Source organism: Schistocerca piceifrons, chromosome 5 (assembly GCF_021461385.2).
Source record: "Schistocerca piceifrons isolate TAMUIC-IGC-003096 chromosome 5, iqSchPice1.1, whole genome shotgun sequence".
Taxonomy (NCBI): Eukaryota; Metazoa; Arthropoda; class Insecta; order Orthoptera; family Acrididae; genus Schistocerca; species Schistocerca piceifrons.
This window is the reverse complement of record NC_060142.1, coordinates 477,956,459-477,971,434: the sequence shown is the minus strand read 5'-3', so window position 1 is coordinate 477,971,434 and position 14,976 is coordinate 477,956,459. Positions and strand designations below refer to the sequence as shown.

Below are 14,976 nucleotides of genomic sequence, written 5' to 3'. Positions count from 1 at the left end.
AAAACATTAGGTCGTTAATGTTTTCATATGCTGTTTATGTATCTATCAGGTTTGCAGTTTATGCCACGTCCTCTTACCTGTATTTTACATTTTTTTACGGATTTTCATTCTCTCGGAGAAGAAAATTTGACATGAGTAACGAAAGCCCTCCTGTCAAACAGGAACATAGTTGGTTAAGGCATTTGAGAATTAAGGTATTCATCTATGCGGATAGGCGTATTGGTCATGTTAATTTTCTCCATCTTTAGCGAGCAGAGTCAGAAAATAATTGTATCTGAAGTGTACATATTGGGTGCAGTTCATAAAGTGGCAGATTTGTGATTGTAATGTTATTGGTCGAAAATAATTAGTAACTTATAGGATTTATAAGAGTGACCGACATAATGCACCAAACAAAGTCGAAATCTTCGTTACGGCAATACATCTTGGCGTACAGTCATGTCGGAGTGTAGTCAATTTTATTAATATGTTTCATCATAGTTGAATTCGATGGGCACATCGTCGGTCGTGAAATTAACAGCAAAAATTATAATCTCTTTGTCACATGTGTTCTAATAAGAGATAAGCTGATATCGTGTGAGAGGTTGCATGCAATTTTCTTATCAGCTGTTCGACGATGAGCACCAAGTAATAGTCTGTTGCACGCTTTTCTTTTTGCAGGGACTGACCCTACCAAGGTCATCCAGAAACGTCGTGCTGGCTCAATAGGGTAAGTAAACGTTAAAGTGTGTGAAGACTTGACACAACTTTGTTGACAGTACTTTTGCTATCGCATTAACAATTCTCTTCATGATTTCGCAACTTTATCCACGGTCCCAACTCAGTTACGCAGTGGAAATATTTTTTCCCTTTTTCTACCTCGCATCTGCAGTTATTTCTCAAATTAAAAATACGATGCGGTAATAAACTCCTATAGGAGGACGAGAAATAGTGACATTGGAACTTCCTGTACCACATTTCCATCTTCCCGCTGTGGTTTCCACTTTCGCCGCAAGGTCGAGCGTTAAGACACCAGCTGTTCTTGAAGGTAGATGGCGCGTGCATTCGCATGGCAATTGGCAATGTGTAGTGGAAATGAACCCTTCAACTTCCGTTATCGCTGTGTAACCATTGTACTTACGAAGGTACTCCTGTTATAGGTATAAGATTCTTCCTCTACCCGCATTCTTCTTCTATCCGTCAGTGTTTCGTGTAAGAATTAATTTAGTGTTCAGATGCCTGTGACATGGTTAGATATTTCTCCACAACACAATGTAACGCGTTGTCAGACGTACTTACATGTTGCGGAGTTAAAATGTTTTCAGAACAACCAAAGGCTGCATACATTGTGATAGCATAAGTATCGAAGACTATGTAAATTACAGAACTTAACGAAGAATAATTGCGAAGCTGCAGACTATGTGACAAACTTGCGATGAATCACTTCATTTCAAAATTCAGCGTTGAAGGAGTGCGTGAAGGAGGCTTTCTCTTTAACAAAGGCCGACCAAGTAGTGCATCATATCTCCCGCTCACTGCCAAAAAAGGTTAAAAAAAGAAGTTGTCGTGTGTATTTTATTATTGTGGTTAATTGTGGATACAAAGGGTTGTGAAAAATAATGTTATTGAAAATGTAAACCTGGTATAAAATTTACTACTGCAAAATAAAACTATTTTTCAACTGTCAGACATTGAATCGCTGCTGCAAAAAAAGGTGTAATAATCGGTAACCGCTTTTCAATGATTTGTTTCTTTTTTTTTCAGTAAACAATTTAGTTTTGGACTAAATCTTTCACTTAATGTAGCGCGTTTTATAATCTTGTGATAACTGTACAGCAGTCTTGTGGAACTAAAATAAACATGTAGCCCACCTCGATGATGTGCAGCATAGCTTCGTCCAGAGTACGAGGTGAAATAGCAAAAACATGAAAGTTTAAATGATAACAGCCTGTATGATTCTGAAGTGTACCTATCAAAAGTAAACTTCAGTAAAACAAGAGTCAAAAAAGTATAAAATAGAACACTGTGTATCGTAACTCAATCATGTGACGTACCGTGTGTGAAAGCAACAGGCGTGCAAAGCAAAATAATTATACAATCTTCGTTCAGCAGTTTTTTTTCCTGTTTCTTTCAAGCTTCCTCATCGAAATGAGCTAGCATTCGTTCTGTAAAGACACCCATGAACACATGTCAATCGGAAAAGAAAATCGTAACAGAAATGTATGCGGCTTACTGACGAGGCTCGGCAGATTTAGAAATAATTCAGTGAAATGAAAACAGTAATGGAATGAAACAGAACGTATGTATAGAATGGTTTTACTGTTATCATGTTCACACCATGTAAGTTCGTGTTTGAACATGCCAGCAATGCCACGAACGACTTAATGACTGCGAGGTGCCAGAGAAGCGGAACAGTCGTTACAGTCTGTGTGAGGATGATCAAGAAACGTATATTAGTGACTGTGTGAGGATGGTCAAGAAGTGTATATCAGTGTCTGAGAAAAGAACAATCGACGCCATGTGCAGCATTCTAATTAAGTGTGATAGCCGACTCGTGAAAGAAAAAAAATAAGCAAAATTAACAGAGTTGAGTACAGACGACTGCGAGGAGGAGACAGTTTCGAGTGAGCAAGTTCCCCCCCCCCCCCCCCCCCCCCCCCCAAGCTCTCAGGGAAAGGAAACCACGTATCATAGTCAGGAATTATTCTTTCAAGAAAATGATTTAAAAGTCGACATTACATGGATTTTTAACAGGATCGGAAATGGTACTTTTTACGGTTACTTACAGGTTGCCATTGGTCTTCCAGAATATTAAGATACGCCATAACCCAAGGTCTTGCCCTTCCTCCCTAAATATTGTCGTAGGGCATCCTTGACTTTAAGCTGTGTTTGAAGCTATACGGTATGTATCATAATTAACAGCGAAAACTCACTGCGTGTAATTAGGGCCGGCCGCTGTGGCCGAGCGGTTATAGGCGCTTCAGTCTGGAACCGCGCGACCGCTACGGTCGCAGGTTCGAATCCTGCCTCGGGCATGGATGTGTGTGATGTCCTTAGGTTAGTTAGGTTTAAGTAGTTCCAAGTTCCAGGGGACTGATGACCATAGATGTTAAGTCCCATTGTGCTCAGAGCCATTTGAATTTTTTTTTCTTTTTTTTTGGGGGGGGGGGGGGAATTATACGATATAGAAGCAGACACGTTCCAATAAACATAGGTCTGCAAACGAGCTCTTTGCGAGAAAAAATGGTTCAAATGGCTCTGAGCACTATGGGACTTAACATCTATGGTCATCAGTCCCCTAGAACTTAGAACTACTTAAACCTAACTAACCTAAGGACATCACACAACACCCAGTCATCACGAGGCAGAGAAAATCCCTGACCCTGCCGGGAATCGAACCCGGGCGTGGGAAGCGAGAACGCTACCGTACGACCACGAGCTACGGACTTTGCGAGAATAAATGACAGTGTGTGAGTTCAAGGAGTCCTTGAATTCAGTATGATATGTTTTCCCAGTTAGTACAAATGTATTTGAAATGTGGTCTTTTCAATTAAGTCTTGTAATTGAGGTACAAATGCCCATTTTATACCTTAACAAGAAATACAGTGCTACTTTAGCGCGATAGTTGCCAAAGTTCGCTGTACGCTCAAAGAATCTGTTCCACGAGTCATCCTTGCATTGGGACGCAATACGGCACTCTCGTTTCTGCGATGAGTTACGAATTCGTTCAAGCACCGTCGGATCATCACATTTCGCTTCTCCAGTTCTTCAACAGTACCAACGGAAGTGCTGTACACTTCACTTTTGACGTCACCCTAGACTGAAAAATCCAGAGGGCTGGAGGCCCTGCTCGACCTATCCTTCACGGAACGTATTGGCGCGTTAGACATCTTAAGCCCGCAGATAACTGTACAAGTGCCCTCATCAAGCATGTACCACATTCCCAAACAGTGGGCCATCGACATCTAGATCTATACTACGCAAACTACCGCGAAGTGCGTGGCAGAGGGTACTTCCCATTGTACCAGTTATCAGGGTTTATTCCCGTTCTATCCACCGGAAAAATGATTGAATGCCTCTGTGCGTGCAGTAATTATTCTAATCTTATCCAGCGATCCATATGTGAGCGATACGGTATGTTCCTGGAGTCATCATTTATAGCCAGTTCTTGAAACTTTGTTAGTAGACTTTCTTATGTTAATTTACGTCTATCGACAAGAATCTGGCAGTTTAGTTTCTTCCGCATCACTGTAATACTCTCTAACAAGTACAATAAACATGTGACCATTCATGCTGCCGTTCTCTGTACACGTTCAATATCCCCCGCCATTCTATTTGGTATGGGTCCCACATACTTGACAAGTATTCTAAGATGGGTCGCACCAGTAATTAGTAAGCAATCGCCTTTGCAGATTGGTTGCACTTCCAATAAACCGAAGTCTACCACCTGCCTTACCCTATGTGATCATTCCATTTCATATCCTTACAAAGTGTTACACCCAGGTATTTGTATGAGTTGGGCGAGTCTAACAGTGACTCATTGATATTATAGTCACAGGATACTATGTTTTTTAGTTTTACGAAGGGCACAATTTTACAGTTTTGAACATTTAAAGGAAGATACCAATCTTTGCATACTTTGAATGCTTATCGAGATCTGACTGAATATTTATGCAACTTCTTTTGGACAGTACTTCATTATAAATTACCGCATCATCTCCAAAAAGCCTAAGATTGCTATTAATATTGTCTGCAAGATCGTTAATATAAAACATGAACGTCAAGTTCCCTGGAGCGCACCCGAAATTACTTCTACATCTGACGATGACTGTCCATACAAGATAACATGCTGTATCCTCCTTACCAGAAAGCCCTCATTGCAGTCACAAATTTCACTTGCTACCCCAAATTATCGTACTTTCGACAATAAGTGTCGATGTGGTACTGAGTCAAATGCTTTTCGGAAATCAAGAAATACCGCATCTACCGGACTATCTTGATCCGAAGTTTTCAGTATGTCATGTGATAAAAGTGCGAGTTGGTTTCACGTGATGGCTCTTTTCGGAATCCACGCTTGTTGCCATTGAGGAGGTCATTCTCGTTCGAAATACCCCATAAGTTTGAGTTCAGAAAATGTTCTAGGATTCTACAGCAGATCGATGTCATTGTCGAAGGTCATGACTCAAATGGCGACTTAGGCCCTAATCAAAAAATTTACGTTTTAGATACATTAGCGTTAACTAGGATACGACCACAGGTGTCAGTATTCGCTGCTAATTATTATACGCCTTGTTTAAAGGACCAGCGTGTGTACGTCAAAGAGTATTTTTGTTTGTACAATCGCACGAAAAGGCATTTAGAACTATTTCTAAACTACATGGCACGTCTCACACTTGCTTCAAGTACCCTACGTTGTCAAGCAGCTATGCATGGGTCCTTCCAGCTGTCTTAACCACGGTATAAGTATCCGAGTTACAGAAGTTCTTATCTTTTGTAATTGTTTCAGGGCCGTCAAGAGAATCCTCGCTGTTCGCGACGAACTGACAACTTCTGGCGGGTCTGATTTGGAGCATTAGTTTTTAAAATCTCCCATTGCTATAAGGGTTCATAAACCCAATCTCTTAAAGTTTGGAAGAGCAACGAAATCAGCTATACAGCGAAAGATTTTCGTAACGAGATTGTAAATTTTGTCGTTTATGATTACTTCTAATTGTATATTTGACCTGGAGCATCGACACTATTGCGAAATTTATAAAATGACGTTTTCAGAATGTTAATAAAAACCACGATTGTTGTCATTACGTGTGAGTTTATTACACCACAAACGGTTTTGTTTTAAATGAACACGTTCAGGTGACGAAATACAACAACACGCAGCGCTTTGCTGGACGTTTATTCAGTTGTGGAAGCAAATGATCAAGATTATTTACTCTTTCTCATCTTTAGCGACGATGTTGTTCCATTGTTTATTGGCACGACGCGTTTTGACAGCAGGCTGCCTAACTATTACTTATACGTTAGTTGTTAATTAAAATTCATGAGAAGTGTGAAAAGATTTTTTGCTGTGTGTAGCAGTGAGACAATGTTCCGAAATGTTGCTGCCTCTGTGCAAAAGGCATAATTTATATAATCTCATTGACACTTTTACTTACATGTCGTGCGAATATATCATTATCTGGCACGCGGAGCGCAGAACAAGCACAACAGCATTACGTCACACTTTCTCATACATTTATTGACACGAGAAATTGTAAAGTAATGTCGTTGTGTTTGCTCTTCTACTTTGCAAAATATGTTAATGATCTCTCCTGAAGTAGGAGTTATTTCTGACACTCCCTTGATACCCTGGTTATGTTGTCCAGATTGCAGTGAATCACTGTTTGTCTTCCGCTTATCCAGATGCAGCTAAAACCAGTGTACCGACGAAAAAGCGAATCGGCATGCTTTAATAGGGACTTTCACGTCCACCAGCGAACAGCAAGCTCGTGTCGTTAGTTTTATGGATAACTGTAATCGCCGGTTCCGACTGTCAGAACACAATAATCAAGCACTGGAGATGAGGCTCCTGATGCCGTTAGCAAATTATCAGCTTCAGAAACGCAGAGGAAAGAGAAATTAGAGGAAATTAGGAGTTCTTGCCGTCACAAATGAGTTCGTGATGTACCCGAAAAAATATTCATGCCCGTTTTCGTTTACCAAACTAACAGTGTATGCCGAGACACAAAAAATCGGTTAGTGGTGAGAGGGTGTGGTAGAAGTATTTTACTTGTTAGTGCAGCTGACGTCACATTCACGAACTTTGCATGGTGTTAAATGTTTCTGCGGACAAATATTTTTAGAGCCACTTTGTTATTGAACGAGTCGCTGTCTGTGGTATACTGCGGAGTCAAAATATTATGACCACTCCCACTGCAACGTTGTATGCCTCCTGGTGGCGTTGCGGGCATGTTACGTGGTAGCCAAAGTACAAGCGTATGTAAGCGGAACAGACACGGACTGGAGATCACTAGCAAAGGTAAGAGCTGAAATTGGGGAAATGCATTGAAATAAGCGATTATGACAAAGGGCAGATTATTTCGAGGGTGAGTCAAATGAAAATCTTAAATTTGTAATAACAAATCGAAATTTCGCGCCGTTATCCTGTAAGTTGGTAAGCGTGCTACAAACAGCGTGCAGAATGGCCTGTAGGTGGCAGCATAGTGTAGATGCACACATACCGTCTCAGTATCAGTATAAAGATGGCCGCCCCACTTGCGACATGCACCGGGGAAGAACAGTGTTCTGTTATTCGGTTTTTGCGTAGTGAAGGTGTGAAACCTATTGAAATTCATCGACGAACGAAGGTTCTGTACGGTGATGCATGTTTGTCACAGCAGCAAGTCTACGAGTGGAGTAGGAAGTTTGCAAATGGTGTAACTTCAGTGGAAGATGCTCCTCGTCCAGGTCAGGCACAATGAGCTATGACTCCACAGAACGTTGCAGCAGTTGAAGCCATAGTGAAGGAAAACCGTCAAGTGACACTGAATGACATTGCAGCATGTTTACAGATTAGTCATGGGTCAGCACACCATACTGTGCATGATATGCTCCAGTTTCACAAAGTGTCTGCAACATGGGTGCCACGGCAGCTGACTCCTGAAATGAGAGAACGACGTGTTGATGCTTATGAAGAACTTCTTCTGCGCTTTGAACGAGAAATTGATGGCTTCCTTGCAAGAATCGTTACAGGGGACGAAACCTGGGTTCACTTACAACAACCAAAAACGAAAAGAGCGAGCAAGGAATGGCGCCATCCCTCATCACCAAAACCAAATAAGTTTCGGACAGAACCATCAGCAGGGAAGGTTATGCTGACTCTCTTTTGGGACGAAAAGGGCGTCATTTTGGAGCATTACATGCCTAGAGGGACCACTGTCACCAGTGAATTATACACAGATCTCCTAAAAAAATCATCTGCGGCCTGCAATCAAATCAGAGCGACGTGGATTGCTGTCAGCAGGTGTCCTTTTGCAACATGACAATGCAAGGCCCCACACTGCCCGTACAATAGTTGCAACAATCACAGACCTGCTTTTTGAGTGTCTTCCTCATCCACCATACTCACCAGACCTTGCCCCAAGTGATTTCCGTATGTTTGGAGCAACTCAAAGACGCAATGGGAGGAAAGAAGTTCCGTTCTGATGAAGAGGTACGCCATGCGGTGCATGAGTGGTTGCGCGGACTACCAAAAGAATTTTTTTTTTCTAAAGGAATTTATGCACTTTTTAAGCGCTGGAGGACTTGCATTGAGCGTGGGGGAGATTATGTTGAAAAGTGATGCAGCTTTGTACCACTTCTGCTCAATAAATAATATTTTAAAAAAATATTTAAGGTTTTCATTTGACTCACCCTCGTATCACGCAAGCTTGTGAGCGAGTATCTCGAAAACAGCAAAGCTGGTCGAATGTTCACATGCTATTATCATGAGTATCTACGAAAAGAGGTAGAAGATGGTCGGACATCCACGACTCGTCACAGAACGTGGTGTTCGGAGGCTAATCTGCTCTGTAAAGTAGGGCAGTTGGTGATCTGTGGCATCTCTGCCGAAAGAGTTCAAAGCTGGTGCATTTATAAGTGTTTCGGAGTAAACCGTTCATCGTACATTGTTGAACATGGGGATCCGCAGCAGACAATCCCTACGTGTTTACGTGTCGTCCCAACGGCATCGGCAGTTGCGATTGCATTGGGCACGGGGACATCGGGATTCGACCGTCGATCAATGGAAACGTGTCGGCTCTTCGGGTGAATCACATTTTTACTACACTAGCTCGATGGTCCTCTCCACAAACGCCATCGTCGAGCTGAACGACGGCTCAAAACGTCTCTAATGACCTCATTGTCGGCGGGACGTTAAACACTAACCTCCTCCTCCAAATGGCTCGCTATCGGGCGCCATCACCGCACCGCGTACGCAGATCAGATGACCGGTGCGTAGACATCTAATGCCACTTACCTCCACGACATACCAACAGACAGTCGGATCCCTGATGCGCAGAATCAGGGATGTATTTCGTTCCAAAGCCGGGCAAACAAGCTATTAAGAAGGTGATTAGTGTTTTGGGTCATCAGTGTACATTTTACAGGTAAAAGTGCACCAAATTTCTGTACTTCCTGAAAGAATGATTTGTTTCTACTGGTGGTACATATCCAACGTGGATGCTGACAATATGTAATTACGTACGACATTGATATACATTTCCCAATTTGCTCTTGGATACCTGCCCATCCTAAATTATAAAGTCTCTTGAATGCCGTACAATCCACTATGGTTCCGGCACAGATCATACCACACACGTCCTCCACAAGATTATCAACTTCTTTCCTTGAACTCTCATCGTTTCCGAATCGTATTTAACCCTGGGGCAATGTCAATTCTGTAAGATTTGTTTCTCTTTCGTGTCATCTAAAGCACACATCTTATTCTGTATCATGCGAGGCTTCGACGGGCATTGTTTTCTGATCAAAGAGAATCGCATCCACGTCTATACGTCGCATTAGCTACCGTCACTTTTTTCCCTTTTGTTTTCGAATATCAGGGCTCTGTTATCGGTAATATACATACTCCCAGATCCAGCCATTTACTTACACCACCGACAGCACACAACAGCATTCGTATCACTAGCTTAGTGCCAAGAGAATAACTCCTCTCCATCAATATACTTAATTATTTTCATCGTCTCAGAATCGTCTTTTACTCTTCTTAAAACTACGCTTGTTTCTAGAAATATAATTTATTTTATATTTTTAAAAACCGGAGACGTCAGAGCATTAGTATGACCGGTGACACACGCCTACCTTAAAAGCACGAAGGGACCGGTCCAGCGTTCATAGTAATGCACTTTTAAGACGAAAAAAAAGACGCACCACGAAGGAATTATCCGAATTGGACGGAAATCGATAGATGTGTTGAACATGTACAGACAAAGAAATGATTAAAATTTCAGAAAAAAGGATCATTTACTCAAGAGAGAAAGAGCTTCACAATCTGAGCTAGTCAATAACGGGTTGGTCTACCTCTGGCCCTTATGCAAACAGTTATTCGGCTTGGCATTGATTGACAGAGTTGTTGGATGCTCTCATGAGGAATATAATGCCAAATTTTGTCCAGTTGGCCTATTAGATCGTCAAAATCCCAAGGTAGTTGGACGCTCAAAGCTTTATCAATTTAGGAGAGATCCGGCGACCTTGCTGGCCAAGGTAGGGGTGGCTAGCACGAAGACAAGCAGTAGAACGTAAGCCCGGGATGATTTGCCATGAGAGGGAACAAAACGAGACGTAGAAAAATCGTCAACTTAACGCTGTGCTGTGAGGATGCCGCGGATGACAACCAAAGGAATCCTGCTATGAAAAGAAATTGCACCCCAGACCATCACTCCTCGTTGTCAGGACTAGTTTTCTGCTTGGAATCTCACTGATTGTGGTGGACTTCTCTTCACTGATGAGTCCCGCTTCGAATTGACCCCCGACGACCTTCTGTTGTCACAGAAGTTTGTCGCCTATAGTGCGTTTGTTGTTATCGATTAAATACACTGTCTGCCAAAAACAACTGAAGCACCCGGAAGGGGAGGAGGAAACGAAATGAAACTTAACGGTTTGAGAGGTTATGTCATGATGTTATTTCAGTTATTACAAAATCGAGTTAAATTTACACACAACTTGGAAGTATGAACCCGCTGATCAGTATGACGTTATACTCCCTCTAGCCTGTATGTATGCATTATGGGACGTGGCGGAGGTTACGCTGTACCACTACCAGTCATTTCCTTTCCTGTTACACTCGAAAATGAAGCAAAGGAAAAACGACTGTCTATATGCCTCCCTAAGAGCCATAATTTGTCGTATCTTTTCTTCGTGCTCCTTTAGCGCAACGTATGTTGGAGGCAGTAGAGTCGCTCTGCAGTCAGCTTCAAATGCCAGTCTCCGTTACTGGGTGTTGTGTTGTCATCATCATCATCATCATCATCATCTCATCCCATCGACGCGCAAGTCGCCGAAGTGGCGTCAACTCAAAAGACTTGCACCAGGCGACCGGTCTGCCCGACGGGAGGCCCTAGCCACGCGACAATTCATATCTAAATTTTCTCAGTAATGCTCCTCGGAAAGAATGTCGCCTTCCCTCCAGCGATACGTATTTGAGCTCCCGAAGCATGTCCGTAACACGTGTTGTTCAAACCTACCAGTAACGAATCTAGCAGCCCGCTTCTGAATTGCTTCCATGTCTCTCTTTAATCCGACTTGGTACGGATCCAAACACTCGAGCAATACTCAAGAACAGGTCGCACTATCGTCCTACATGCGGTCTGCTTTACAGATGAGCCACACTTTCGTAGAATTCTCCCAATACGCCGAAGTCGACCACTCGCCTTCCCTACCACCCTCATCACACGGTTGTTTCATTTCATATCGCTTTGCAGCGTTACACCCAGATATTTAAATGACGTGACTGTGTCAAGCAGGACACTAATAATGCTGTATCCGAACATTACGTGTTTGTTTTTCCTACTCATGCGCATTAAATTCCATTTTTCTGCTAGCTGCCATTCATCACACCAACTAGAAATTTTGTCCAAGTCATCTTGTACCCTCCTACAGTCACTCAAGTTCGACACCTCACAGTACACCACAGCATCATCAGCGAACAACTGCAGATTGCTGCCTTTCCCGTCCACCAAATCATATCAGTATATAGAGAATAATAGTGGCCCTATCACACTACCCTGGGCCACTCCTGACGATACCCTTGCCTCGGATAAACACTCGCCGCCGAGGACAACATACTGGGTTCTGTAACTATCACATATCTGTGAACCTATTCCATATCCTCGTGCCTTCTTTAACAGCCTGCAATAGGGCGCACTGTCGGACACTTTCCGGAAACCTAGAAATATGGAATCTGCCTGTTGCCCTTCATCCATAGTTCGCAGTATATCATCTGAGCAAAGGGCAAGCTGAGATTCGCACGAGCTATACTTTCTGAAACCACGCTGATTCGTTTACATAAGATTCTCGGTCTCAAAAAAAATTATTATATTCGAAGTGAGAATGTGTCAAAGGATTCTGCAGCAGACCAATGTTAGGTGTATTGGTCTGTAATTTTGCGGGTCTGTTCTTTTGCCTTTCTTATATACAGGAATCACCTGTGCCTTTTTCCAGTCGTGTGGGACTTTGCGCTGGGCGAGAGATTCACGGAAATGCAAGATAGGCAAGGGGCCAATGCCATAGACTCTCTTTAAAAGCCAAATTGGGATTCCATCCGTAGCTGCTGACTTATTTGTTTTCAACTCTTTCAGTTGTTTCTGTACGCCAGGGATGCTTATTACTGTGTCATCTATTCCATACGCGAAGTGTGTCATATGTCCGTTCTGTCGTTTCTTGAAGCAAGCCAACCCAAACTGTTGTAACTGGTCTTTGACGTACGGGTTACTAGCAATGGAACGGAGTTGACGTCCCAGCTCGTCCCAAACATGTTTTATCGGGAACAGATATGGGGATCTTACTGGTCATGGGACTACATCAGTATCACGAAGCCAGTTGGACAGACGCATACCATGTATGGACGAGCTTTGTCATGAAAAAATGGCACCACAATACTGTCGCATGAAATGTAGCACATGAGGATGCGGGACATGTCTGACATAACGTTGTGCTGTCGGAGTTTCCTCAATCAACACCAGCTGGTTATCTGAAGTCATAACCGATGGTTACCCACACCGTGATGTCAGGATTAACTCCGCTGTGCCTCTTCAGAACGTTGGAAGTATGGGACCCCCCCTCTAGGTTACCACCTCAAAGCCCGACAGTGGTCATCCTGGGTAGCGCAGAACCGCGATTCATCATAGTGCAACGCCATTCATCAGTAGCCTGTGCTTCCCGCTCGCGATACCACTTCAAGCGCATCTACATCTACATCCACATCATACTCCGCAAGCCACCTAATGGTGTGTGGCGGAAGGTACTTTCGGCGCCACTCTCTGATCCCTCCAACCCTGCTCCACTCGTGAATAGTGCGTGGGAAGAATGATTGTCGGTAAGCCTCTGTATCGGCTCTAATCTCTCGAATTTTCTCCTCGTGGTCAATACGCGAGATCTATGTGGGGGGAAGTAATATGTTGTCTGACTCCTCCTGAAAAGTGCAGTCCCGAAATTTCAGCAGTGAATCTCTCCGTGATTCGCAACGCCCCTCTTGTAACGTCTGCCAGTGGAGTTTGTTTAGCATCTCCGTAACGCTCTCTCGCCAGCTAAACGATCCCGTGACGAAACGCGCCGCTCTTCGTCGGATCTTCTCTACCTCCTCTATCAGTCCTACCTGATAGGGATCCCAGATAGATGAACAATACTCAAGAATCGGGCGAACAACGCCTTATAAGCCATATCTTTCGTGGATGAGTTACATTCCTTTAAGATTCTTCCGACGAATCTGAGTCTGGTGTCTGCTTTTCTCGCTATCTGTTTTATATGGTCATCCCACTTTAGGTCGCTCTGAATAGTTAGGCCTAGATATTTTACGGCATACGCTGTCTCCAGCTGTTTGTCATCAATAGGGTAGCTGTATAGTAGTGGATTTCTTTTCCTATGTATGCGCAACATGTTACTTTTATTCACGTTCAGAGTCAACTGCCAGAGTCTTCACCATTCATCAATTCTTTGCAGGTCATTCTCCAAATTCTTACTATCTTCTGGCGTTGCTACGTTGGCATAGACAACTGCATCATTTGCGAATAGCCTTAAAGAGCTCCCGACGCTTTGTACTAGATAATTTATATATATCGTAAACAGCAACGGTCTTATCACACTTCCCTGTGGTACTCCGGATATTACATTTACATCATCTACATCTTCATCTACATGGATACTCTGCAAATCATATTTAAGTGCGTGGCAGACGGTTCTTCGAGCCACCTTCACAATTCTCTATTATTCCAATCTCGTATAGCGCGCGGGGAGAAAGCACACCTATATCTTTCCGAACGAGCTCCGATTTCCCTTATTTTATCGTGGTGATCGTTTCTCCCTATGTAGGTCGGTGTCAACAAAATATCTTCGCATTCGGAGGAGAAAGTTGATGATTGGAATTTTGTGAGAAGATTCCGTCGCAACGAAAAACGCCTTTCTTTTAATTTTTTCCAGCCCAAATCCTGTATCATTTCTGCGACACACTCTCCCATATTTCGCGATAATACAAAACGTGCTGCCCTTCTTTGAACTTTTTCGATTTACTCCATCAGTCCTATCTGGTGAGGATCCCACACCGCGCAGCAGTATGCTAAAAGAGGACGGACAGGCGTAGTGTAGGCAGTCTCCTTGTTAAGATCTGTTACATTTTCTAAGTGTCCTGCCAATAAAACGCAGTCTTTGGTTAACCTTCCCCACAACATTTTCTATGTGCTCCTTCCAATTTAAGTTGTTCGTAATTGCATTACCTAAGTATTTAGTTGAATTTACGGCTTTTAGATTAGACTGATTTATAGTGTAAATCTGTCGATTTAGTTCCGCTAAGAGCGACCTGTTAAGTTCTATCTGCAATAAAGTCTTGAATCCTACCGCAGGACTGCTCTGGTACTCCGTAAGCTCGTATTGTTTTCATTAAACGGCAGTGCGGAACGGAGTCAAATGCCTTACTGAAATCAAGGAACACGGCATCAACCTGAGCGGCGTTGCCCACTTCGCTGTGGATCTCATGGGGGAACAGAGCGAGCTGAGTTTCGCATGATCTCTGTTTGCGGAATCCATGTTGATTTTTATAGAGGTACAGAGGAGATGTTCATTTTCCAAAAAGTCATAATTCTTGAACATAAAACATGTTCCATAGTTCTACAACAGATTGACCTCAACGATATAGGTCTATAATTGTGAGGATCTGTCTTACGGCCTCTCTTTAAAACGGGAATGAACTGCGCTTTTTTCCAGTCTTTAGATACCTTTCGTTGCACAAGCGAACTACGATAAATTGCTGCTAGA

At 42.9% G+C, this 14,976-nt stretch overlaps 1 protein-coding gene across 1 annotated transcript in view; it reads left to right on the top strand.

The window, feature by feature from the left end:
* LOC124798710 (aryl hydrocarbon receptor nuclear translocator homolog) overlaps positions 1-14,976 on the top strand; it is a 530,653-nt gene that overhangs the window by 410 nt on the left and 515,267 nt on the right. The window contains exon 2 of the mRNA XM_047262226.1: positions 661-709. Within this exon, the coding sequence (XP_047118182.1) occupies positions 661-709 (49 nt within the window). The remainder of the gene's footprint in view (positions 1-660; positions 710-14,976) is intronic.